At 29.9% G+C, this 26,370-nt stretch overlaps 1 protein-coding gene across 2 annotated transcripts in view; it reads left to right on the forward strand.

Moving 5' to 3' along the window:
* Positions 1–7,503: 7,503 nt before the first annotated feature.
* LOC107452832 (thimet oligopeptidase) overlaps positions 7,504–26,370 on the forward strand; it is a 39,337-nt gene continuing 20,470 nt past the window's right edge. The window contains exons 1-6 of one of the 2 annotated variants that reach the window (XM_016069435.4): positions 7,504–7,654; positions 7,852–8,033; positions 11,469–11,608; positions 14,178–14,290; positions 20,298–20,470; positions 23,628–23,740. In XM_016069435.4, the coding sequence (XP_015924921.1) occupies positions 7,543–7,654; positions 7,852–8,033; positions 11,469–11,608; positions 14,178–14,290; positions 20,298–20,470; positions 23,628–23,740 (833 nt within the window). In that variant the 5' untranslated portion in view covers positions 7,504–7,542. Of the gene's footprint in view, positions 7,697–7,851; positions 8,034–11,468; positions 11,609–14,177; positions 14,291–20,297; positions 20,471–23,627; positions 23,741–26,370 lie in introns of both variants that reach the window. The other variant, XM_016069436.4, reaches the window with a different exon arrangement.

Here is a 26,370-nt window from a genome sequence, read left to right on the forward strand (position 1 = left end):
ATGCCATAAATGAAGAAAACAGTAGGTTTTTGACTGTTTTTACCTCTGTCATGTCAAAAAACCAGTTTTTGACGGCAAAAACCCAACCCTGGTCTTTATACTATCAGAACTTTTAAAATTTTGACTATGATACTACTACACTATGGAATTTTTTTAGTTATTTAAGCTATTCTATTTGATTCTTTGACTGCATGCGTGCTAAGATTTACAATAGGAATTTTGACTGACTATTACCTCTTTTTTTTTTTGTGCGTGTGTTTAATTTTAGTGGCTACTTATGTGTTAAGACATACATTAGGATTTTTATCATGTTTATTATTATGCTATTAACTTATGTTTATTTTTATTCAAAGTTTATTCATTTTTATAATTTCATATAGCAGGGCCCTTGCTATGCATTTGCCATAAGTCCAGATAATGTAATAACAAAAGAAATTTTCTAAGCATGAGACAAACTACTGTAAAATACAGTTTACCAGGTTCATTGCAGGTTCATGCGATATCAAGTGACAAATTTTTTGTGTCAATAAAACAGATTATGTAGTTAGTAAGTTTTGTATTATCATCCAAATATTTTTGCAGAAAATATGTTTTGTTGTGACTGCAACATATACAGTAACAAGATAATAACATAATGTTTCCTAAGTTTATCCTTACGCTAGTCTAAGAAGTTATCAAAAATTAACCCCAACCTATTCCTATTTATTTTCCTCAAAGACTATAAAATATCTACATTTTCCATCCTCTTTTTCATTCATTTCTCCCTTACCCCTCCCCAACTGCAAAATGACTCTTGATTTGAATTTATATTTTATGAAATAATTTAATTTATAGTAAATTTGTATTTTGATTTAAAGTTTTCTAAAAAAAAATCAAACATAAGAAATATGTTTTACTTTGATATTGATACTTGGTATACTAATACTTTTGATGTGCTAATTTACTTGTCTAATAATTTAAAGTGCTTAGCGCAAGCCCTGTATACATATATGGTTAAAATTGATTAGATTTAAAGTTAAATAATGACTATTGTAATTTTTATGTTTGAGTTATCTTGTTTCAATATAGATCATAGCTTTTTTTATTACTACAAAAACTGATTTTAATTACTTTTAGGCTCACAATCTGTATTTACTAAAAGATTACTAAAATTGCAGTATAATTCACAAATCTATTCTAAATTCTATGAAAAAGTTAGGGTTTTCGGAACAAATATTAAAGAACCATCCAATCTTTAACTTTATTATTAGTTTTCAGATTTAATATAATAAATCCATGCACAATTGAAGATGTTATTTCAAACAAATCTTATTACTTAATTTTACGAGTATTTAAGCTTTTTTGTCTAGGGCAGATTTTATTTTATAAATGTACATGTAGGTATTCTTGTAGATAGTGAAGCAATTATTGTCGTTCTATGAGATGATGTAAAAAAGTTATATTTTAATCTCAGGAAAAGTGTTAAGTTTGAAGCTTGCTATACAAGAATTTAGAATTTATATTTTCTGCCAAAAAAAAATTTTCAGTAATAACTTTTTAAATTTCAGTGTTATTAAATATTAAAACCAGAAGGATATTTCTAGAGTAATGTGTATACTTATAAAATAAATGATTTAATTATTATTATTACATTTATTTATGTTTTAAGAATAAACATGCATTAAATAGAGGATATCTAACATTAATTAGATAGAGGAATGGGTTTTTTTTATCGTGTCCATGGACAATTAAATGGCCTTGTGTGCCTTCAAAACAGCATCCGCAAGCTCCAATACATCATTAATGCACAGCTTAAGATTTATTAAAATAGGGATGCACATTCTTTTGCCTACAAGTAAAAAGAATTCTAAATTTAAAAATTTATTTAGGCCCATTATCATGAGAAATTTCAACTTAAAAACTAATTTCAAAATTATTATTTTAATTAGGTATTTTTATATTATTGAGAAGAAGAAAAATGAATTGTTAAATATTTTTTGGATAAATAAAATAATGGAAAAAATATTATATTATTGAAAAAATACTATATTATGGTATTAAAATAGTACCACTAATATTATATAGTTATTTTAACCTCAGAGACATTTAATAGTTTTGAAATTATAATAAACTTTGTACAAATTAAAGTAATTGCCACCATTTTAACATTTTGCTCAGGTATAGTATTTTATAAATATATTCATCATTAATTCATTCAATTTGATTGTTGCCATTTCACAAATTTTTATGAAGTTTACTTACTTACTTACTTATCCTCTACGTGCCTTGGGCACTTAAGGCCTCCAGCATATCCCTCCAACGCCTCCTGTCTTTAGCAATAGATCTTGCTTCCTCCCAGCCAGATATTCCAAATTCTTTTAATTCGCCCAAAAACATGCGCTGGATGGTAAGTCTGGGTCTTCCTCTTGTTTTATGAAGTTTATTTGTGAGGAATTATTTAGAAAAAAAAAAAAAAGACATAATTTTTTGGACCTTAATACTACAATTAGGAGACTTTTTTTAAATTTAAAAAAAAAATTTACATTTTGTCAATATATATAATATATACATATATCGAAAAATATGACACATTATGAGAAAAAAATATTGTTTTTGTGCTGTAAAAAACTGAGTTGAAAAATAGTGCTGAAATTTCTTTTTTTTTTTTTTTTTTCTCTGGCTATCAAACATATTTTCTTAGCTGTCAGCTGAAGCAAATTATTTATTCAAATTAACAATACAGTGACCATATTTTATTTAAGCCTCTCCCTTACCCCCTTATACTAAGTAAGATAGATGGGTTTCCTGCTAACACTACCTATCCTCCTTGTACCAGCTGACGCATAAGGCCTCAAGTCTTTTTTTTTTTTTTTTCTTCCTTCAAGCACCCTTGTCCTGAGCCAGTCCTCTTCCGTCCATTTAGTTTCGCTTTGCACAGATCTTGGTACATGTATCTTTGCCAAGTAAGTCTCAGCCTTCTTTTATTTTTTCCATGCGGGTGCCCAAGTAAGTGATATGCTAACAGGTCTATCCCTTTTCCGACGAAGAATATGTCCAGTCTATCTCTATCTTTTCAAAATTTCCTCTTGAGCTTGACTTGGTGGAAATTTTGCCTCTATTTGAAATAGTGTTAGAACCTGAAATTTTTTTTAATTAATCTTAACGCTAGAAAGACTGAAACTTAGTTTATACCTATATTGCCCCAAAGCAGTCAAAATGACTGCATTGTGAAGGAATGTGTAAAGAAATTTGTTTAATTATTTTTTAATATTTTTCATATTTACAGTTATATAACAAGTTATTAGCAAATATTAACAATAAAAAAATTTACTTCACTTGGGGAAAAAAATTGTGCATTATTATTTGTACGTTTTTTGTTTTGCAAATGAAAAAGCAATCAAAATGACTTCCTTGGGCAATCTAGTATTAAACATTTGTTCTGGAATGTTTCTAGTTTTGCGGAGGTTCCAATACTCAGCACCACACAGAAGTATGGAGTAGACAACAGCCTTAAAAATATGTATTTGCTGATTTTTATATTTTAAACTCTCCAAAATTTTCAAAGGCTTCTGAAACAGGTCCTTGCTTGATATATATTCGATATATATACTATAAGCAAAGGTTTTGAATGGTGCAAATTAGTAATTAGCAGCCTCAGTCATCCATCATAGGAAGCAGCTAACAATAGACTTGAAGATTTTTAATTTAATTAGCACTAAACTAAAATTTGAAATTAAAAGTTTTGACTCTTTAACACCATTCGTATTTTTATTACTTAAGTATTTTCTAGAATTTCTCACACAAAAGTGCCCCATAGCGCAGTGATTAGGACAGAGGATTTCCACTCAAAATATGTGGGTTCGTATCCAGTTCCTGCCTTTTGAATGATGATTTCGTTATTTTCTTTCCATACGAAGCTGCAAGCAAATGGTTGCAACTTCGTAACAAGCAAATGGAAAATCTATTTCAACTCCAAAAATCAGGGAAAGTTGCAATTTTTTTTACAAAGACCTGGAAAATTCCTTCATTATACCTGGAAAAAAATCAGTCTTAAAATTGTCAGTAACAGTACTAAGTTGTTGAGATTCGAGTTAAATAATTTTAACATCTATTATTTATTGTAAAAAATTCACATTTTAGACGAACTGAAATGCTTTCTTCCTCATATAATATTTGTTTTACATAGAAAATCTAATACTTGGCATTACAAATAAAAGAATCAAAATTTTCTGATGAAAAATTTCGTAGCATCGAAATTTACCTGATATACCTGAAAAAGTCAGGGAATTTTTTTCTTAAATTGAGTCGGAACCCTGAAATTAGTTTTATGTATTCTTACATCCCTACCAAATGCCATGCATCGTATACATAAAACTGGATTGTATGCGAAACTGACTTATAACCGACCGCGTCATTGTGTGCGAAACTCACTCGTATAATCCTTAAAGTATTAGAATTCTCTTTCCTAAGTGAAAACATAGTTTATTTAATTAGCTGCAGGTATGAAGACAGGGAAAAACGCGACTTTAGTCACTCGCCTTTTGATTATAAAGAGACGGAAAAAATTTAAAATTCTGCTATCGCCACCAAGTTTGGAATTCCTAAATAAACTGTTGGCCACATATACTAAAGAAATAAAAGTGTACATGATCTTCTAAGGTCTGGATCCCCAATAAAAACGACTCACCTTCGAGACGAGTTGTCCCGCAGTGGACTGATCGTTAAGACACTGTTCCCAGCAGATCACCGAAGTCAAGCATCACTGGCTGCGGTCAGTGTGCGGGTGGGTGACCACTTGGATCAGTCTGCGTAGGGACCGAGGGTGTGCGGTATTGGCCCTCGTTAAACTGTGCTACCGTAAAGTGCTCGACTTCGCGCGCAGGTCGTCGGGCTACCGAAGCGGGGGTGCCATCCCCTCTGCAGAGGATCAAAATTGTGATGGCATGTCTTCGGATCATCCTCCGGGATGTTTCCCAGACCGTCGCCCATAGCCCATTGTGCAGCTCTAGTGCGACGTAAATTAACAACAAATACTCGAGACGAGTTAATCCGAAGAAAGTTGGTTGCTGACCCAAACAAGAACTCTAATCCAATATACGAGGAGATGGCTACCGTGGATGGACTCACAGTAAGTAAACATAGCATTAGACATCATCTGAATGTAGCTGAACTGTGTACACGAGTTCAAGTAAAAAACCGATCATCCGGTCGAAGAATAGAATGATCTTACTGAAATTTGCAAGGGATTCATTGCCCCCTTTTTCATTTGCTTATTTACTGTTTGGCAAATAGCTTAGGGAATTGGGCCATGTCCAAGATTTTCACAAAGTCCTCCATTTTCTCGTGACAAATCATACCTCTTTGGGTACTGAATTGGAAATTGGTGATTATCTTATTCAGGTCAAAATTACAATCTATGCATGAATGAATGGAAGTATGTATTGGCCCACCGTATAAACGTTTTAGTTTACGTTTCAAATTTACTATTCGTCTAATATAAATTTTGTAACTTGAAATTAAGTTATTCGAAATAAGAATATAATTGACGTTGTTCGTGAGTTTGAAACTCGCCATTTGAAAAATCTCCATGTATTAAAGGGTGACTAGTACACGTTAAATCTGTTGGAGTCTCAAAGTCCTTTTAGTTACCATAAGAAATAAATATCTCTGGGAGTACTGAATTGGAAATTGATAGTTACCCTGTTCAGGTCAAAATTACGATCTGTGAATGTATGGGCCCACCTTATAAACGCATTGTGACATCTGTGTGGCTGAAGTATTCTTGGCCATCGATGGCGCCTCTCAGGGTCGGATTACCGTTTAGGCCATGGCCCGGGGGCCCCCAATGATTAGGGGCCTCCTTAAAATGGATTTTTAGAAAATAAATTAAGAAAAACAATGATTTTTCAAATTTTTACGAAATGTTATGATAATATTTTAGTTCTTAAATTTAGAACTAACGTTAGTTCTTAATAAAATGAAGTAAAATTTTATTTATTTTAAATATTCTTTCTTAAATGAAAAGATAGATAAATACTATTATATTTGAATAAATAAAAAATATAGGAGAAAAAATTTAATCTAAGGGCCCCGAAAATTTGAATGGCTTAGGGCCCCGCATACGCTTAATCCGCCCCTGGCGCCTGAAACGCACCCTTTGCCTTAAAGATGCTTGGTTTCACTAAGCTGGCTTGTTGGATTTGCAGGATTCATTCGAACAATCATGTGATACGTGATTTAAGTCTTTTTTTACTGCTTGTTTTGTAGTTCTAAAAATCTTCTGAAAGTTCTTTTTTTTCTTTTAAATATTTAAATAAACAATTCTTAGAAATTTGAAAGTTAAGTGTGATGGTCAGAAATTCATTTCAGAATCTTTTAAGATTTAACAATCATCCATAATAGTGAGCTTATCGTTATAACACACAGATAAAATTATGACACACTGATAAAATTTATGTTAAAATAACAATAAAAAAACTAAAAATTGTTATAAAAATATTAATTTTCTTCTTTTATTTTAAAGAAACGTTTTTATTAAGATACATATCTAGAGTTGACTGCTTTTGCCGTTATATCGAGCTTTAACTGTGTGTGAATTTCGAATTATCTGAAAAAATTGAAAAGTTGTGGACCCAAATCAAAAAAGTGAAACTGGGGTCTAATAACTAGCTGGCCGTATAATAACTAGCTACACTAGGGAACGCTGCAAGCTCGGAACCGCCTAAATTGCCGAGCTCGAAATCTAGCAACCATGTCACCTTTTATAACAATATATCTCTAAATAACTTGAACAAATTTTCACTTCAAACTCAACAGAATTGCATAATAACAATAATATGGATTTCAATGAAGGATTTAAGGCTACATTTCTAATGGCGCTCAAACTAAAGTCTGTACTTTAAGCATTATGTGTATTAACGCAAACACCAATCAGATTTTCTATCATAGGGACTAATCAAGCAAATTTAGAATCTGATTGGTGCAGCATCAAGACGCATCATGCGTCTAGTACAAGTTATGATTCAATACAAATCGCTCTCATGTTGTTGTAGTTCATTTACGTCGCACTGGAGCTGCACAATGGGCTATTGGCGATGGTCTGGGAAACAGCACAGAGAATGATCCGAAGACATGCCATCACAATTTTGATCGTCTGCAGAGGGGATGGCACCCCCGCTTCGGTAGCCCTGCGACCTACACGCGAAGTCGCGCACTGTAGGGTAGAGCTGTTTAAAGAGGACCAATACCGCATACTCTCTGTCCCTACGCAGACTAATCCATGTGGTCACCCACCCGCATCCTGACAGCAGCCAGTGGTGCTTGACTTCGGTGATCTGCTGGGAACCGCGTCTTAACGATCACTGCGGGACCAAATTGTTCTGAGCAAACTGGAGTAAACTTGTTTTAAAAAATGAAAGCAATAAAAAATTTTTTGTCATTGAGAACGTTAAGGCTCCTTAATAAATACTTTTTTCTTTTTCTTGCCCCCTAAGCAGTTTCGGTCTTTGTGAGTTCGTAATTGGATGATTTTGAGCCAATGAGAAGAAAGGGATATATGATTACATGAGAAAACGCCTCCACCAGAAGTGCTTTTCTATCCTCTCTTCTGGGCCTTGGCGAGATTTCTGGACTTCAAAGAATAGACTGGATATCGCCGACAGCTTGCTTGACTTATGTAAATAAATATTGCTTTTTTTGTAAACCGGTACACTCAAATGTATGTCATTTGACATATATATTAAAGAATGTATTATGTTTTAAAATTTAGATACCTCTCTAAATTGCAAAGTTTTTTTGTTAGAAAAAAATTCAATACCTTTAATCGAGTATTGACTCCTTCACTTTTTAATAATAATTCTGCTTTTTCCACAGTATTGAAAAATAAATTTTCCAGCACGATGCCAGTACAAGGAGTAGGAGAAGATTGGAGTTTAAACTTAAAACCAGAAGATCTAATTAATCGGGCAAAAGATGCTATTGAAAAATCTAGAAAAGTTTATGACTCTGTTGCTGAAGTACCTCCTGAAGATGTTTCATATGATACAGTGTTAAAAGTGAGTGTAATCTATAAGGAAATCTGTAAAATTATTATTATAATTATTTTTTTAAGTGAAACTTCTGAATTTTAGTAATATGTATCTATATTTATTTTTCAATTTTGCTTATAAAAGCGGCTTAAGCACTTAAAATTTGTTAGTACGTAATTTAAAGATTTAAAGTACATGCTTGGTATAAGTAATATCATAAAATAAAATTTAAGTTTAGCTATATATTTAATAAGTGGAATCACCACTATTCTATTGCAATGAATTGAATTAAAACTAACTGTAGGAATGAAATCTTGCAAAAAATTACTGAAGCAATGGTGAAGAAGATAATATAAGCATAATTAATGTTGTTTACTATTGTGACATAGTTGTACTTGCTCATGAAACAAATCTTGAAAGTGCAAGTAAATAATGTGTTATGTACTTAAGAAACTTTTGAAGTAGTTTTAAAAACTTTAGTGGAAAATAATCATACGAAAAAATTTTATATTTATTGTATTTTGAGTCTGTATAAATGTGAAATCAGTTTTTGTGGAAAATTTTCCTCAATTTAAAATTGTTTAACTTTATGAAAAAATGGTGATAAATTAAACTATCACTTATTCTTTTTGTTTACTGATTATGAAAACACAGACTTAGTAATAAAAGTGTTTTGTGAAGATATAGCTTTGATCTCATAATAATTACAGTTAGACCTCTATCCTTCATAATTAATATGGTAAATCCCAGCAAAAAATAAGTTATTTGGAAGATTTGTAAAATAGAAATTTACCATTTTAGATAAAAACAAATTCTATATTTAAAAACACTAAATATCAATGAAAGAGTAATCAATTACACATATTGATTACCTTTCTTTTGTATATAATATCTACTTTGTACATCTTAATCTGTAAAAGAAATCTAAGAAAGAAAAGAATAAAACAAAATACTATTCGTGCAAGATACATTGCATTTTTAAGTTAGAAGATAAAATTATTTGAATGAATTCTAGCTTTTATGCGCATTATAATACAGTTTATTATCTCTTTAAAGGAAAGATTAAACTTAAAATGTTTGAAGACAAGTATTTTGTGAAATTAAAAAGAAAAAAGTTACTGAATCACGAGGATAAGCTTCATAATTAGAGAATTCACTTTTTTATCTGAAAGTAATTTTACATGGAAATCCTCAAATTCTCAAAATAATTTACAAGAAATTCTTGGCTCCTAAAAAATGCTCCTAAATTAGTGAAATTTCTCAAAATAAATTTTGTTAAATTGAAGTCTGATTAAATTTTTTGGGAGCTATGTTTTCTTATTTGAGTTTTTATTTTTGCTCTCAAAATGTTTTCGGAAATAGTGAATTTTATTCGTTCAGTTATATTATAATACTATAAGATTTTTTAATTTTAAATTTCATTCCATTATACTTTTGTTATTTTAACAAAATTTATCTTCTTAATTTATAATTTATCTTTCTGAACTTGTGAACCTTAAGCTATCTTGCTAACATTCAAATTTATTATATTTTCTATGCTATGTCTCTTTTATATTTTAAGATTAGTAATGCATTTTTTAGTACACACTATTACTATTATTATTCAAATTACTTAAAATAGTTTAAGATATTGAATGCGAACTTTACAAAATCACCTGACATTTAACTGAAAGTAATTGTTCTGATATAATATTAACTATAATTTTGTGGAAAAAACAAACAAACTTATCTACCAGTTTTTCTACAGAAACTATATAAAACTGGTATGATTAATCAAATCTCAAACCAAAGGCAATGTAGAAATCTAAATTGCTTTTTCAGAAATGTTTTTGTACTTCACATTTGAATTTCGATGTAATTGCTTTGAATTTCTATGTTCCTTGTTGTGTCTATTTGTAACAATGTCACTTCACCTCTGCATAAAAAAAATAAATAAAAAAAAATACATTGTGCAAAAAAAATAAATAAAAAAAAATGTAATGATCTGATCTGTATGTTTTAAGACTCAATCTTAATGGTTTGAGTAGGTGACCTTAAATATCCTAATTAATTAATGCAGGCAATATTTTATTTAATAATGGTCGAAAAACTCTTGAATTTTAAAATATGCAGCTTTTTGCATCATTTTAAAGTATAAAAATTTCCATGTCAAAATACAAAATTTGAGTGAAATCATCAGTCAAATAGCTCCTGAGAAATCTAATTTTAAGGAAGTTGTAAATTTAAAATGTGATTTCTCAGAAACTATTCTACAAATTTTGCTCAAGTTTTGTATTTTATCATATTAAATTATGTACTTCAAAATTATGTAAAAAATTGTATACCTTACAATTCAAATTTTTTCAACTATTCAATAAAAAAATAAATATTCTCTAAATTTTTTTTTTTTTTTGCATGGAATTATCTTTGGATAAACAATTTTTATAATTCTGTGCAAAAAGTTTTTAATTTAATTAATAAGTTACTGAGATATGGCAAAATACAAAAATATGATTATGGGATCCAAACTTTAGATTGCTCTCCTGACCAAACTATGGGGACCATATTACCTAGATTTTGGCTATCCCCTATATTTTGGAGATCAAAAATTAGAATTCATCAAAAAAAGGTACTAATAGTAAAAGTACATTTTGTTTTCGTAACTTAAAATTTGATCTGCACTAATTATTTATGGTATTTGAGGTCACCTCCTCGAACCATTAAGATTCAGTCCTAGAATATGAAAATCTGATCATTAGATCAAAAATTATTTTGTGTTGTACTTTTTTTTTGGTGCACTGTACATCTTGAAATACATAGTATTTTTAGCAATATTCTTTTTTAAGTGTTTTTTCAAATACAATCCACCATGCCTATTTTTTCACTAAATAAATATACATTCCTAGTTTTTTTGTTTGCATTCTGTGCTTTTTACTCCTATTCTTTTATTTCTAGAAGAGAACCATCTCATAGATGGCTCTCTTTATAAATATTTTAATTTAACTTAGATATTTAATGGTTTAGAAGAGTGAGAAGAAGTTAATATGTAATAATTATAAAGGCACTTTTTCAGAAAAAAGATAGTGCCTTTATAAATATTATTTTAGTTTAATTTTGGTATTTAAAAGTATAAACATTACTTAACTGTCAGTCTTTTTTTTCAATAATAAAACCATAAAAGGAACTACGGCTGTAAAGTGTTCTAGAATCAGACCTCATATTCGATTTAAAATGAAGTCTGCAAAGAATTTTTATTTTTTTTTAGCATTTTTCTTTATTATACAAAGTGATCAATAACAGTAGCTTTTCAGTAGTTAAAAATATTACTTTTTTTAAATGAATTAAATTTTAAGCTTATTAAGTGGCTTTCGTATCTAACGTTACAGTTTTTTAGACTTTTTTATTTATTTACAGGAAGACTTATTTGTTGTTATTTACAAAATTTTTGTTTTTATATTTCATAATTTCTTTAATTTTTTTAAGGCACTGGCAGACATGTCCTGCTGGTTTTCTTCCATTCAATACTTTTTGGAATCTGCTCAGCACATCTCTACTGATTCTACTATACGTGATGCAAGCTGTGAGGCTGAAAAATTGATACGAGCTTTCAATGTTGAATCTAGGTAATTTTAAGTTTTATACCATGAGGCATTACTTTGCTTAGCTATAAACGAAATACAATGCTATTTGGTAAAATATCATACTTGGTAATTTTCCATTTGGCCTGTGATGACGATTAAGTGGCCAACACATATTCACTAGGCTCAAGTAAAACTAAACTCAGTGGCGCAACAGCACGTAGAGGGCCAAGGCCTACTATCCCCATCTCAGTTTTCTTGATCTTGGGCTCTGGGGTGCAGGAGCAGATCAGGCGGTCAGCTGAATGTGCAACCCCCAGTGGTTAGTTCCCAAGCATGCTTGGTACTCATTTATCGACCCACTGAAGGGATTAAAGGCTGAGCTAACCTTGCCCGGCCCGAGGGTCGCACCCAGAACCTGTGGCACAAGAGCGCGAAGCGCTACCACCTAGGCTCAAGTAAATTTAGCTTTTTTTTAAAAAATTTCTTGCACCTTTTTTAAGGACTGCAATTTTATTTTAAAATATGAAAGTAAATAATTATAATTGCTGAATTTCCTTGTGCTGGAGAAATGGTAAAATATGTTATGCTTATATTCAAAATTATTTGGCTTAAAAAATGCATATTTTCTATTTTATAAATTTTAAATGATTAATTTACTTAATTCTTATTAACTTATTCTGGAACACATTCTTTTACACTGGATTCAAATAAATTGTTCTTACAATTAAACAAAGGAAGCATTTTTATTTTAATCATGAGTATGGCCTGGATTTTTATAACTAAAACAGCAAAAAAAAAATATTGTCTTAAAAATATGAAAAATGTATTAAAAAAAAAAATGTCTCTTGTAATAAAAAAATACTGGTCAAAAGTTTCATTATAACAAACGTCTTTTTTCCTTTTTTTACTCATTGTGGGTTAGTCAGGCAAAAGTTTCTTTATAAAAATACTGCCTCAATTTAGAATAATTCTATTTTAAAGAGGAGTATTTGCAATCTGTAATGCATTACATAGTAAAACACAGTTAAAATGTGGGTAAGTTGTAAGAGTACACCAGTACTTTTAAAGATTTAGAAAATGCCCTGAAACTGAAAAATTCCCCATAACTCTCAAACACAAAAAAAATTAATAGAAAAATATTAATTTACAATCCGAAAATGTAAATGTCATCAAAATCTATGGCTTAATCATAAGTCTTGCAATTGCTTTTTGAATGTGCAGGTTGTGAAAATCAATTTCTCTCCTTTTGTAAATTCAAATAACTTTTTTTTATAATGGAGAATATATGTTTATTTATAATTTTTAACCATAGATATATAGTCAAGGATATACTATGTGACATTATCATTTTTTATAACCGTCATTGAACAGCCGACCCAATTTTTGGGTTTAGGACTACTAATGTTCACCTACATAGCTTTGTAATTTTGAACTCAATCCAGAAGACAAGGGAACTCCTGGATATAGTATTGGGAGAAATTTGCCTTTGTGGAGGGCTTTTTGATGGAACTACCCTACATTTGCGTTACATGGAGAGGAAGACCATGATAATCTCCCACGGTTAGCTTGACAGCAAGGGGACTCTATCCCATGATCCGTCTACCACTGAGGATATTTCATGTGAGCACTGTGGTTGGTGCAAGCCGGATGCGGAATTCGAATCTGGGATTCAAACCCGGTTCACATCATTAGAAGGTGAAAGCTCTATCCCCTGAGCCACCATGGCTCTGTGTGATATTATTGTAGGACATCTTCCAAAGTTTCTAATTTTTACCTTTAAAGAAAACATGTAGTTGATGACGTAGTTTTGAACTTATAAGCAAACAGCATTCGTATCATATTTCTATTTAATCATTCATTTTTAAAAACTATTTCTTTCCAGTTATGAAATTAGATAACTTTAGAACATTTGTATTTTTATATTGAGTACCTACAATATTTATAATATTTATTCTATTACAAGCAGAGAAAAAAGGGTTTGTATTAATAAATTTACTAAAAAACATTTATGTTGTTTGGATAATAAATAAATTACTTATATCTAATCTTGAATTAGTGTTAGAAGAATTAATGCAATATGTTAAGCACAAAAATAACTTTCACGACAAGTAAAATATAGCAAAATTAAAATATTTATATTGAATTATTAATTATTTTAGTTGCTATAAAAAAAATTTTTTTTTTCATGTAGATTTTCTTTTACATTTGGTATCCTTTAAAAAACATAATAAATCTATCACCTGTATCTTTCTACAAAAACAATTTACTTACAAACCTTATATGTTAAAAAGGAAAATATATTATTTTAAGAAACATTTTATGAAATTAAAATGGAAAAAAAAAACAGGTCGTAAGTTACAGTGAATTTCATAAATTCAATTAAAAACAATAAAAGAAGACAAACTCATCTAATCAGTGGTTAAATTTCCTGCCACAAAAGCCAAGATTTTCTAATAGCCTTCAATATAATTTTAGACTTTTATCTAAGATTGCAAAAATTTGTATTAGTACTAATTTTGAATGCAGAAGCACATTTGCTTAAAGTGTAATGTTGCCTAAAATTAAATATGCCTATGCATTATGTATATACAACATTATATTTTCCCTATAGTATGAGAGAAGATGTTTTTAAGAAATTGCAAGTTCTTGAAAGTAAAAATCTACCTTTGAAACCTGAAGCTAAACGTTACTTAGACAAGCTTGTTCAATTAGGAAAGAGAAATGGTTTGTATATGAATTATGCTTATTCACAAAATTATTTTTTGTCACTCAAAGTATTTGTTTTATAGGTAAACAGTTTTAGAAATACAATATGCTGACAAATCTAATTCATTTTTATGAACTGATTTGTATTCAATATTATTCCGTTTTTTTAAGCTCTTGTAGTTAAAATTGCGATCTTACTTTTTAGAAATTTAAAATGCTTAAGTTATTTTACACTTTAAGATGTTTAAAAATATCATAGAATTTTGAATGCTTACAATTTATGCATCATACATTATTGTGCTTGTAAAATATTTATTTGATTTATTCATAAGCACAAATGTTTCAGTATTTTAAATAAGATCAATAGTATTGCAAAATTTTGCTATATGTTTCAGTTTTCTTAAATTTTCTTTGCATGCACAAACAAACATGATATACTTTTTTCTTCTAAAGCATTGGTTCTCAACGGGGGCGGTGGGAGTATGCTGAGGGGCGGTGAACTTGTTTTGGGCGGTAGGGGGGCGATGGATATGTTTTGGGCGATAGGGGGGCGATGAGCATGTTTTGTCATTCAAATTTAATTTCAAAACTTACAAATAAAATTATCGAATTAAGATTTATTTAATAAATAAAATTAATCTAAAATTAGTATTAAAGAAAAAAGATTAAATTAATATAATAAAGAAGGATTATCCGATACACCGTTGTACCAGCTATAAAACGAACTTAAAAGACACCTATTCTTCGATCCGAACCAACACAGCTCAGCGCATGAGTCAGTAGTTTTTGCCTCTGACTTATTCAAGCCATTTGGTGGAAATTGAAATGCAAGCGCTTTCAGTATGAATGTTTGACTAGACCAGAGGTCGCCAAAGTGGTCTATATAGACCCCCAGGGGTCTATTTAACAAAAGCGGGGGTCGATCTGAGACAGGGGGGCGAATGGGGGTCGATCCGAATCGGAAGGGTCGATTGTGGTCGACTGTTTGAAAAAAAAAACAGTTCTCAATACGCAAATCACACATACTTAATTAAGTACCTAAAATTTGTGAATTTTTTTAATAATTGACTCAATATTAGTTTTTTTATAAAACATAAATTAATAAACGCATATTTAGTGGGGTGAAACAAGTATTTACGTACCAAAGCGCAGTGGCACGAACTCAGAGCAGTTTATAAGTCATATGCATATGTGCGTTTGTCCAAATGTCACGTATGACGAGCATTGACGTTACAAATGAAAATATCATACGCAGTTTCAGCTATCTTTGCGAACTATGTTGAATATTTGCAGTGTCTTTATTAAAACTTTTATAGTTTTGGATAATTAGTTATTGTTTCGATAAAACCATTCGTTTAGTTTAGATATCAATTTTAATTATCAATGCACAAAAAAGAAGGTAAGCATTAATAATATGGATTAGTACAGCCCGCGACAAAACTATAGCACACTTTGTATTTTTTTACGAAAATTACAAAATTGACCAATTTTGACGAAAATTAAAATTGACCAATTTTGAACCCAATATAGCGAACCTTGCAAAAAAACACCAGGCACACCCATCTCATTGATCAAGAAGCAGTAAATCTTTAGTTACTTTACTTATTATATCTACTTATGCATAATTACTTATTATTTAATAATAAGGTATTTAAATTTCAATATTAATATATTTTTCATAAAACTATTGTTACACAATGTACTATTACTTTAATAAATGTTTAGAATCATAAAATAAATGTACAAACACAGTATCTAACAGAGTTTTATTTTAATTAACTGAAAATTACTTTTGTGGGGGTCGATGGTGATTTCGAAAAATTATATAGGGGTCGATGATAAAAAAAGTTTGGCAACCCCTGGACTAGACCCTTGTTTCTTAAGCTTCCTTGCGGTTTTTTGCCCAATTTCGATTAGATCTCATAGTTTATTTGGCCAGGTACGTGCGCGAATTAGTTCTTTATCATAAATTATTTATTAATTTTGAGAAATAGTTGATTTTCTTTAAACTTTTGTATTTTGCTTACACTAACAGTGTCGGTTGACAAAAAGAAGTGTCATCAATACAGTGCCACGTGCTTGAAGTTGGGATTTGTTTAATCATTGTTGAACTCTCAATTACCAAGTGTTTACTTTGTAATAAAGTTTTATCTAATGAGGTAATGAAATCATACCGGTAGCAGCAGCATTTGCAAAAAACATATCTTGACAAACAAAATATAGATTTGTCATTTTTCTCAAAAACATCTTGCTTCACGTTTCTGAAGGCATTTTCTGTCTCAGAGTCACTAGCAACCTCATCACAAAAATGCGACGATGGTTTGATAGCTTCTCATAATATATCAAAATTTATTGCTAAATCTGGGAAAGCTCATACCATCGAAGTAGAGTTGATACTGCCGGTTGTCAAGGAAGTTTTAGAAACTGTTTTACACCAGCCAGCCGCATCCCATAAGCAACGATTCAGTACGGAGACGAAGTAATGAGATGGCCGAAGACGTTCAAATTTCTTCATGCAAATTTTTGATATCCATCGAATTTTCCCTTCAAGTTGATGAATCAACCTTGCCAGGTAATGTAGGCTTTACTGTAGGCATAGGTCCGGTTTGTAAAGGTAAGAAACATTATTCAAGATATGCTTTTTGCAAGAAGCTTGATTACATAGATATCAAAAGTAAATCTATTTTTAATACTGTCGAAGATTATTTTAAAGAGAAAAACATTCCTCTTGCGAATATTATGCCCATTGCCACTCATAGGCTCCTGCAATGGTGGGTCAACATCGTGGGTTTATCGCCCTTTTGGAATGGGTGGTACCAGATATTTTAACTGTTCACTGCGGGATTGACAGGCAGCATTTAGTTGGAAAAAATCTCAGTGACCGTTTGCATCAATCATTGCAATATGCCATATCTGGTGTGAACAAAATTCACAGTAATGCTGCCTACGATTGATTATTCAGACGCTTGCTACTATACACCGAGATTCGTTGGCTTTCCAAAAGCTTCTGTCTCAATAGGTATTGGAATCTTTTCGACTCTGTGCTTGAGTTCCTCGAAAAAAGAAATGTAGCTCTGAGAGACAGATTGCTAGAATTTATGAAAGACTTTAGATTTATCTGTAAAATTTAATGACGCTTAATTTAAAGTTTCAAGGGGACGAACTCAATTTGATCCCTACAAAATCAGTTATTTCAGCCTTTCTAAAAAAACTCATTTTAGGGAAGCAGAATTTTGGTTGGAAGGAGTTCAGCCAAGCAGGCGAAATTCTCTCTGACGACGCACAAGAATATTGTCAACACCTTGACTCTTGGCACATGGACTTTTCTGACCCTTTTAAAGACGTTATGTTCCCTAGAAGTCCCTCACAATGGATTTTGAACCCTTTTGTAAATATTGAAGCAGCAGAGGTTTTGATTTACGAGGAATTGGTCGAATTTTTAATTAATGAAACCTTAAAATGGTGATCGTCTCACAGAATTTTTGCTAAGAGGTAACATCAGTCGTCTCTATCCTGGACTACAGACAATCGTTAATTTTTTTTTAAAATTGTCTTCCCTGCCTCCTAATTTGTCGAACGGGGATTCAGTGCTGTTACGGATCTTGTCACAAAAAGGAGAAATCGACTCTAAGTTGTGCAACGAGGATATTTGCGTCTTCATCTCACTAAAAGTATTAAACCGAGCGTTACGGAATTACTGTCTGAACCATTAATTACAATCATCCCACTAACATAGTTATTTGAATGCTTCGTTGATATTACTTTCTAGTGTAAAAAATTATTTTGGGTGTTTTTTTAATTATCTAATTAAGAATAAATTATTATTTTTAAGTATAGGTTTCATTGTTGTATTTTTTTTCATTAAACGTATTTATTTTGATCATAACAAATAGACTGTGATTGTCTGCCGTAAGAAAATTATCGAGTTAATTTATTCTTTTTTAAAAAACCAAACAAATTTAAAGCGTAAAAATATAGCTTAAAAATTTTGTCTCTTATAACTCAGCACACGTCCCTCTGTCCCCATGCTCTATAACAAAGGGGGGCGTTGAAATGTTTTTTGCTCCTTAAGGGGGCGGCAGCGTTAAAGAGGTTGAGAACCTATGTTCTAAAGTAATATGCATAAATGTAAAATATGTGGGTTTATTAAACTTAGACTACATATTAATTCATACTTCTATTTTGTATATTTTGCATGCTTTTTAATACTTGAGTGCATATATATTTAAATAAATAATAAGACTTTAATGTAGCTTTAGAATTGAAATCATAACTTTTTTTTTGCAGAGTTTCGGCAACTATACATATTATAAATTATTAGGTTTATTTTAATAGGACTTTATTTAATCTTTTTAGTAGCATCATTAGGTTAAAATTATAAACCTTTCCAACAAAGTTCAATACCATTCCAGACATTGAAGAGGAGTTAGATTGATATGTTTTATGAATCTCTCAATGTATTAAAAAAGTTGCGGCTGTTTCAGAAAATTTTTGTTGAACTTGCTTTTATAACTTGAAAAGTATTAGATAAAAAACTATGAAAATTGCATATTTCTAGGGAAGGGTTTAGGAGCATAATTGTACTGTAACCTGGGATGGGTCATAGATAGTCCTTTGCCAAGCCTTAATCAAATATTTTATATTCTCTTGTGGGCTGCTATTGGGGGCCTGGGGCTCTCTGGGGCCATAGATTATCATGACAGCTGTTTCTCTTGTTCTATTTTTTTCTATCTATCTTTGTTCATTATATGGTTCTTTGTATTTGTTGCTGCCATTGCCTATCAATCTTGCCATTAGAAATGAAAAAACTTCTTTAAGAAAATTCTAGTATAGTGTAATTTCCCGTGGCAGAATCTTGGCGACATTGTCGCAGAATGTTTCTGAGTTCTTGGAAAAAGATGTTTTTTTTTTGGGAAATAAAAAATTTTGGTTTTCTTTTCTGCAGAAATTTTCAAAAGATTCTGTCTTTTTTTCAGAATTATATTCAAAATTATACGCCATTCTTGAGCATCGGAGTGGGAAAAAAAGGCTTGTAATTTTTCTATTTTCATTTGAGAATAATGAAGTAAAAAGCTTAGTTTTTTTTTTCTGCAGAAATATTTGTTCTATTTTATTTATTTTTTGGCAGTTATTGCTATCGATTTCCACGTAGTTTTTGAAATCCGATATTTTTTATCTGATATTATTTATGACAGCAGCTGAATCTTGAAATAAAAGAACACATTTGTTACCCCCTTTATAATGAGTTCGATTTGGCTTGATTTCGTCGTCGATCTCTCTCTCTCTTTTTTTTTGGTATAAATTATAAACCTTGGTGGATTTTACTATTTTTAATTTGCTTTTAAATTTGATGATGGCTTACAAAAGAAGAAAAAGGAAATAATTAGTGTGTTTTCTTCTTACAAAATGCAAGAATATCTCTCATAATAGTAGAATAAAAAAATATTACATATTAAATTTTAAAAATTGCATTATTTTTTTCCAAAAAGTTTTTTTTTCTTTTGAAGTTGACACTTTTGTTACTTTAAATAAGCAACATGCATATTTGTTATTATTAAAAGTTATGTGCAGAAGGATATTAATATTGGAGAGGTTTGTCGTAGAAAGCCCGGAAAAATTCTGCCCCAGGGGTGTAATTGGTTTTGAGGTCATTAATTTTTGAACTGTTTTATATAAAAGTTGACGAATTTTTTTAATTGTTTGTACCACATAATATAGTTTAGTAAAAACCAATAGGAGGGTAATAATGAATATTATGCAGCCAGGTACTTTAACATCTATAAGTAAGACATCTCACTTTGAATGAGGGATCGCATAACAATTAAAATATAAATTAATTTGCTGTTTTTAGGAAAGGTGTTAATTGACCTAGTATGAAGGTAATTTTAGTCCCATCTGATTTTGAAAAATATACTATGAAGAGCTCTTGTTTGTGTATAAATTATTTATATGGATCCGTCATATTGTAATTTCAATAAAAGTGATCAAAACCTTCCATTGTAAATGTTATTTTCTTAATTTTTAGGCTTGCATCTTTCTAAGGATATTCAAGAAGAGCTAAAAACTATCAAAAATAAAATAGATGAACTTGCTATTCAATTTTCGAAAAATTTAAATGAATTGAATACAACATTTGAGTTTGAGGAAAAAGACCTCTTAGGTATGCCATCAGATTTCTTGGCTAATTTGAAGAAAAACGTAAGTATGTTTATGTATATATTTAAATTACCAAAAATTTTCCTTTCTAAAGTATTTTATGTAACTGAATGTCTTTTGAAGCTGAAATATTGAAGAAGCGGAGCTGAAATATTCTATAGCTGTTAACCCCTTAATGCACAAATTTTTTGAAAAAAAACTGGCCGAAATTTTTAAAATTTTTTTTTAATGTAAAATAAAAAACACTTTAGAACATTGTCTTTTCTTTTGGTGGTCAATTTTGATATACTGCGCTTTTGTTCCATGGAAAAAGGCTATATTTTATTTTTGAATAAATAGGTGTTATAGCTTACAATCCTATGTAAATGATAAATATCAATAAAAAAATTTTTTTCCTTAGCTTTCACATTGTTATTTTCAATTCTGGATTATATTCGAGTGTGAAAAATTATAGCAGCATAAAATACAATGTTGCTCGAATTATCTCAAGTGTGCACAGTTTGGCCTGTTTAGCGCACTCAGATCAACTCGGGCGCAAAAGTTAAGGGGTTAATTTTCTTTAAAATGAGGGACTTTGAAAACAAAGAAAAATGTAGGTTAAATCTAGTTAATTGCTTATTCCAAATTCACAATTAGTACTAAAGAAAAAATTAAACAAGAAAAACTACATTTATAAATTGCTCATAAATTTTTTATTAAAAAGTATACATTATTTAGCTTTAAAATTTTTTGTTTAATTTGTTTTGTATATGCTTTGAAGAAAAGGTAAATTCAGGGGGATAATAATTTTTTTCATTAACTCTGATACCAGATGCTTCTGCAACTATTCAAGTACTCTATGTCCTGAATGAAATGCAACCCAGAAAAGTAAAACATGGACAACTTTGAAAAGAAATGTTTAATGAACACAAGTTATAAGAAAAATTGGAAATGACCTCAACACCCATTGGCAACACCTACGAAGATTATCAAAGACTTTAACCAATTTTTGATCTCTTACCTAATTTTTGCTTTTAGTTCTATATTAGATATCTTGCAATCTGTGCACTTAACTTTTTTCAAATATCCCTGTAGAAAATAGTCTGAAGGTGACAAGTCCAAACTTCAGGGAAACTACAGTTTTTAGAAAATCAGAGGACTCCCAAAAACTTTTAAAGTAAAGACATGATTGATGAAAATTTATGGGCTCCATCCTGTTGTGAATAACATCATTTTTCTGAGGATTCTAATGGATTTGATAATGAAAAAGTCGTGATATGCTGAACTGTTAATTGTGCTGTCAAAGAACAATAGACCCTCAACTCGTTAACGCCAAATGGCACCCCATACAACAATTTTTCTTGGTACATGTGAGGGTTTTATGTCAACCATGTTCAAAATGTTTGATAATTAATGTACCTGGACAGGGTTAACCAGGCTTTGTTGATGAAGGGAATGATATCGAGTTTATGAACTTCACCTCTGATAAATTTTAAAAGCCATTCTGCAAAAACTACTTTGACAGGCAAATCATTAGGCTTCAAATAAAGCACACTTTGTACACTCTGGAGATATATTTGGAGACCTTTCAATGCGAGATGTGTTGAGTTGACTTTCTAATTTTCTCTCCGATAAATTAAGTTTGGTCTTAATTTTATCATCAATACCTGCCACTTAAGCTGTTAAAACTATTGAAATTCTGTTGCAACCTAAATTCTTCACTGTTCCTTCTTATCAAAATTTGCCTATTAAAAACTTGGTGATACTCTTGTTGGGCATTTAAAAACTTGAATATTTCTCGTGAAATGTTTCTAGAATGGGTTTTTAAGACTTCGAAGTGAAATACATGTCTAATACAAATACTCGTTGCTTAATAGAAAGTGTACTGTATAGTGCCAATGGCAACTCACAACGGAAAAAAATATGCACATATGCAATTGCTTTCCCTTCCTGAGTGCCCTTGGCAATATATTTCTACTGCTTTGGTGCTATTTCCTCTTTTTTTCATAGGTTGCCTTTTATTTGGGATATACCATACTTCTTCAATAATATTTAAACTGCCTCAAAATTATTTCCTTACCTTCTGGAAACCCGACAATGGGCTGGCCTGATGTCCAGTCTGAATGAAATTCATCTTTACTCTGAAAGTTGTGGCTAATGTTGTTGATAACTTTGAAAAATGATTCAACTACAGTAGGGAACCGATTTTCCGGAACGATCGGGACCATCGCTATTCCGGATAACTGATTTTTCCAGTTTTCTGAATCGCTACAAAAAGCCGTTTTTTTATTGTTAAACTCAACTAAAAAAAAAAAAGCATTTGGAAATAATCTAAAAAAGAAGAAGAAACGATGAAGTAATACACTAATGATTATTTCCGAAATGATGGTAAGGTAAACATCTTTCAAAAAAGAAAGAAAAATCCTAAAATCTTATGAGGAAAAAAAACATTTTTTTAAAAAAATGGTGAGAAAATTTATCGAATTTCGTTCTGGTTTTTTGGTTTTCCGGTTTTCTGATTTCCGGATAACGGGTTCTGTACTGTATTTCTATTTCTAAATGATACCAAAACATATTTCACAATAATACCTTTAACTTTAAACAGTTGATAGTGCTTGGTGCATTTTTTTAAAATTGATTTTTAATATTTCTATTCCCTGCTTCCAAAATTATTTCCCTGGTTAATTTTGAGAAAAAGTGAAAAATTGCATGTTAATAGTATATTCTAATACATTTATAACATCATAATAAGCAAAATATTCCATTGAGTTGTTATATGCATATAGTTACAGTATGCTTATTATATGCATGCGCATATAGTTACAACTCATTATATGCTGCTGGAAAAATTATTCTTCAGCATATAATAAGCTGTTACTTGATTTGAAGTTTACTTTAACAAATTATTTCTAGGAAGTAGTTATTATGCAGTGTTTTCCTAAACTTTAACATTCAGCTTTTAAAAACTGAGGTACTTGATATTTCAATGTATTATTCTTAATTTTTTTATCTTTATGCTGCTTTTTAAGTAAAAAATTTTTCAACAACATATAATAAGTAAATAATTATTAAAAAATTATTAAAATATTTTTAGGAAGTTGTTATTATGCAGTGTGTTCCTAAACTTTGACATTTAGCTTTTAATAACTGAGGTACTTGATATTCCAATGCATTATTTTTAATTTTTTTTTTATCTTTAATATATTGTCTTTATATTCAGCCTGATACTGGGAAATATGTTGTGGGTTTGAAATATCCTGATTACATTCCAATCATGCAAAAATGTAAGGTTCCAGAAACAAGGCAGAAGATGGAGTTGGAATTTAACTCCCAGTATGTATTCGTTTTTCTTTTAAAACTTGCTATTTTAATTGTCTAGAACTGCTACTTAAAAAAATAATTATGAAAAGACTTATTCTGTAGGATTATATGTTTCTGTTAATTACTTTTCAGTTGATTAAACAGCAAAATTATCGCCATCAAAGGGGTGGCTACTCATGAAATAAGTGGAAAATTAAATAATAATAGTGTATTCACCCTTTTCCTAAAGAAAAAAGCCTAATTCTTTGTGAAGAAGATTGGAAGAATGACTGTCAACCCTATTTTTTTTAATTCAAGCAACTAATCTGATTCTTATAAAATTTTTGAAATAATGATAAATATTTAGGGATACCAATTTTTTTTCTGTAAAATTTACTAACAGATACAACAGAATATCATTTAGAAAAATCTGTTACTTTTTCTAACTAAAACATATCAATATAGAATTTAATAGGAAAAGGGGAAATTATTAAGTTCCATTGTTTTCATTATAGTGCGGATTTAAGAACAATTTTGATCTGGAAATAAAATACTAGTTGGTTTAAATCAAATACAAAAAAGAGTTATTTTGTAAAAAAAATGTGACTTATTCAATAAGTTTTTATTATTGTTACTTTTAATGAATTATAAAAATTTATTAAAAAAAGTGGTGTAAAAATTTAATGGTCGCCATGAATCTATAGATTCATGATGATTTTTCTATAGATTCATGATGACCATTGAATTTTACACTTAATACTAATCAAAAAATTTTTATGTACATTTATTTCCTGATAGTTCTTTAGTCAGCTGTTAAAAGAATATGAAATTTAATATATTAAAAATTTGTATAAAATTTAGCATGTGGAACTGAAAAATGTGAAACAAATAGTTTAAACTTTATGTGAAAAATGATACCAGAAGCATAATATGATTATTTATGGCAAAGCAAAAATACAGCTTCAGATATCATAATATAATCACAGTCAATAGAATTGATCTAAAACAAACTACTTTGAATAAATGTGAGCTTAGACAAACACTTAACTAATACCAAAATGTACTTATCTAATCTGATCTGATCTGATCTGGACTAATCTAAAGTGACTTAATATGAATACCAAATTTCGAGTAGTGATGAATCTCGAGTATGATGGCTATTGTATGTTATGATTACCAAGTTATCAGGTGCAGGTAACAGTTCACCAAAAGTGATACTGAACTCAGTTACTTCCATTAATCCAGAAGTAAAAGTTTTAAGTGGTTTTGCCATCTAGATGTTAAATATTGAAGATTAAGTTATTTTCAAGTTATTTTTTAATAAGTTCTCAAGGCTGACTGAATTTTTTGTTTTGGAAAGTAACTAATACTATCTGGACTTGTTCATTCCATGATACACTTGAAGTATTTGGTACTTTTAAGTACTAATAGCAAAATTTCAGATGCATTGATCTATAAATATTCTGATTATTTTACCCTTTTATTTTTTGATTGTATTATAATGAAATGAGCCCTTGGTTCTTATAAATTCATGCAGCTATTATGTTAATTGTTATAATTTATGAAGTGTAAGTTTAATTTTAAGCTTATTTAAACCCTTTAAAAATTGTTGTACACTTATCAATTTTATAATTATTTATAAAAAAGAATGTTGAATTTTAAAAAAATTACGTTCATATTAAGTATTTTTTAACGTTTTCATTTATTTGGCTCTTAATTAAATGTAAACATAATTTTTTTTTTGTCTGAAGAAGTACATTTTTCTGTTTATTTTGCTTAAAATATTAACAAAATGGAAATATCACTTCATTAAGTGCACAAATAGATTGAAGTGAATTAATTGTTTTGAATAAATTGTTGAAGTGAATAAATTGTTTTCTTGATAGTACATGTTCTAACATTTTTATTTTAACAATTTGAACCTGTTTATTCAAACGTGCTTGAATGAAATATTTAAGCATTTTTGAAGAGAATGTCATTTTTGCTTCATTTTGTTTTTAAATAAAATAATAGTGCGATCAATAATGTACAAATATGATCATTGAGTTTTGTGTGTAATTATAATTATTTTGTGTTTTATGTACAATACGAAAAAAAAGGCCACCCCGAATGACTTTTTGCATTTTTAAATTTCTATGTCTCAGAAAGAATGACAGATTTTGTATTTTGCCATGTAAAATTACATTCTTTAAAGTGATGTAATAAATTGTATACCATACAATTTAAATTTTTTTCGTCTATTGCTACATAAAGGACTGAAAAGTAATATTTCTTAAAAGTTATTTTTTATATGAAATTATCTTTGGATAAATAAATTTTATAATTATGTTCAGTAATGTTTCAATTTGCTTTATAAGTTCTCGAGATATGAAATACCCAAAAAGTAAAATTAAGAGGTTCAAACTTTGGACTGTTTCCTTGGCCAAACTATTGGGACCATATTTCTCAGATTGCGGCTACTTACTTTATTTTAGGGGTATATTTATTTAGAAAGAGTATGTTTTTGTGTCTGATTTATTCTGTAGCTTAAAATATCGTTTGCATGAATTAATTTAAGTATTTAAGATCATCCCCTCAAATCATTAAGATCGAGTCTTAGAACGTGAAGATCTGATCATTAGATCAAAAGTTATTTAGAGTGGTCCATTTTTTTGCACACTGTA

The sequence above is a fragment of the Parasteatoda tepidariorum genome, chromosome 9 (assembly GCF_043381705.1).
Source record: "Parasteatoda tepidariorum isolate YZ-2023 chromosome 9, CAS_Ptep_4.0, whole genome shotgun sequence".
NCBI lineage: Eukaryota > Metazoa > Arthropoda > Arachnida > Araneae > Theridiidae > Parasteatoda > Parasteatoda tepidariorum.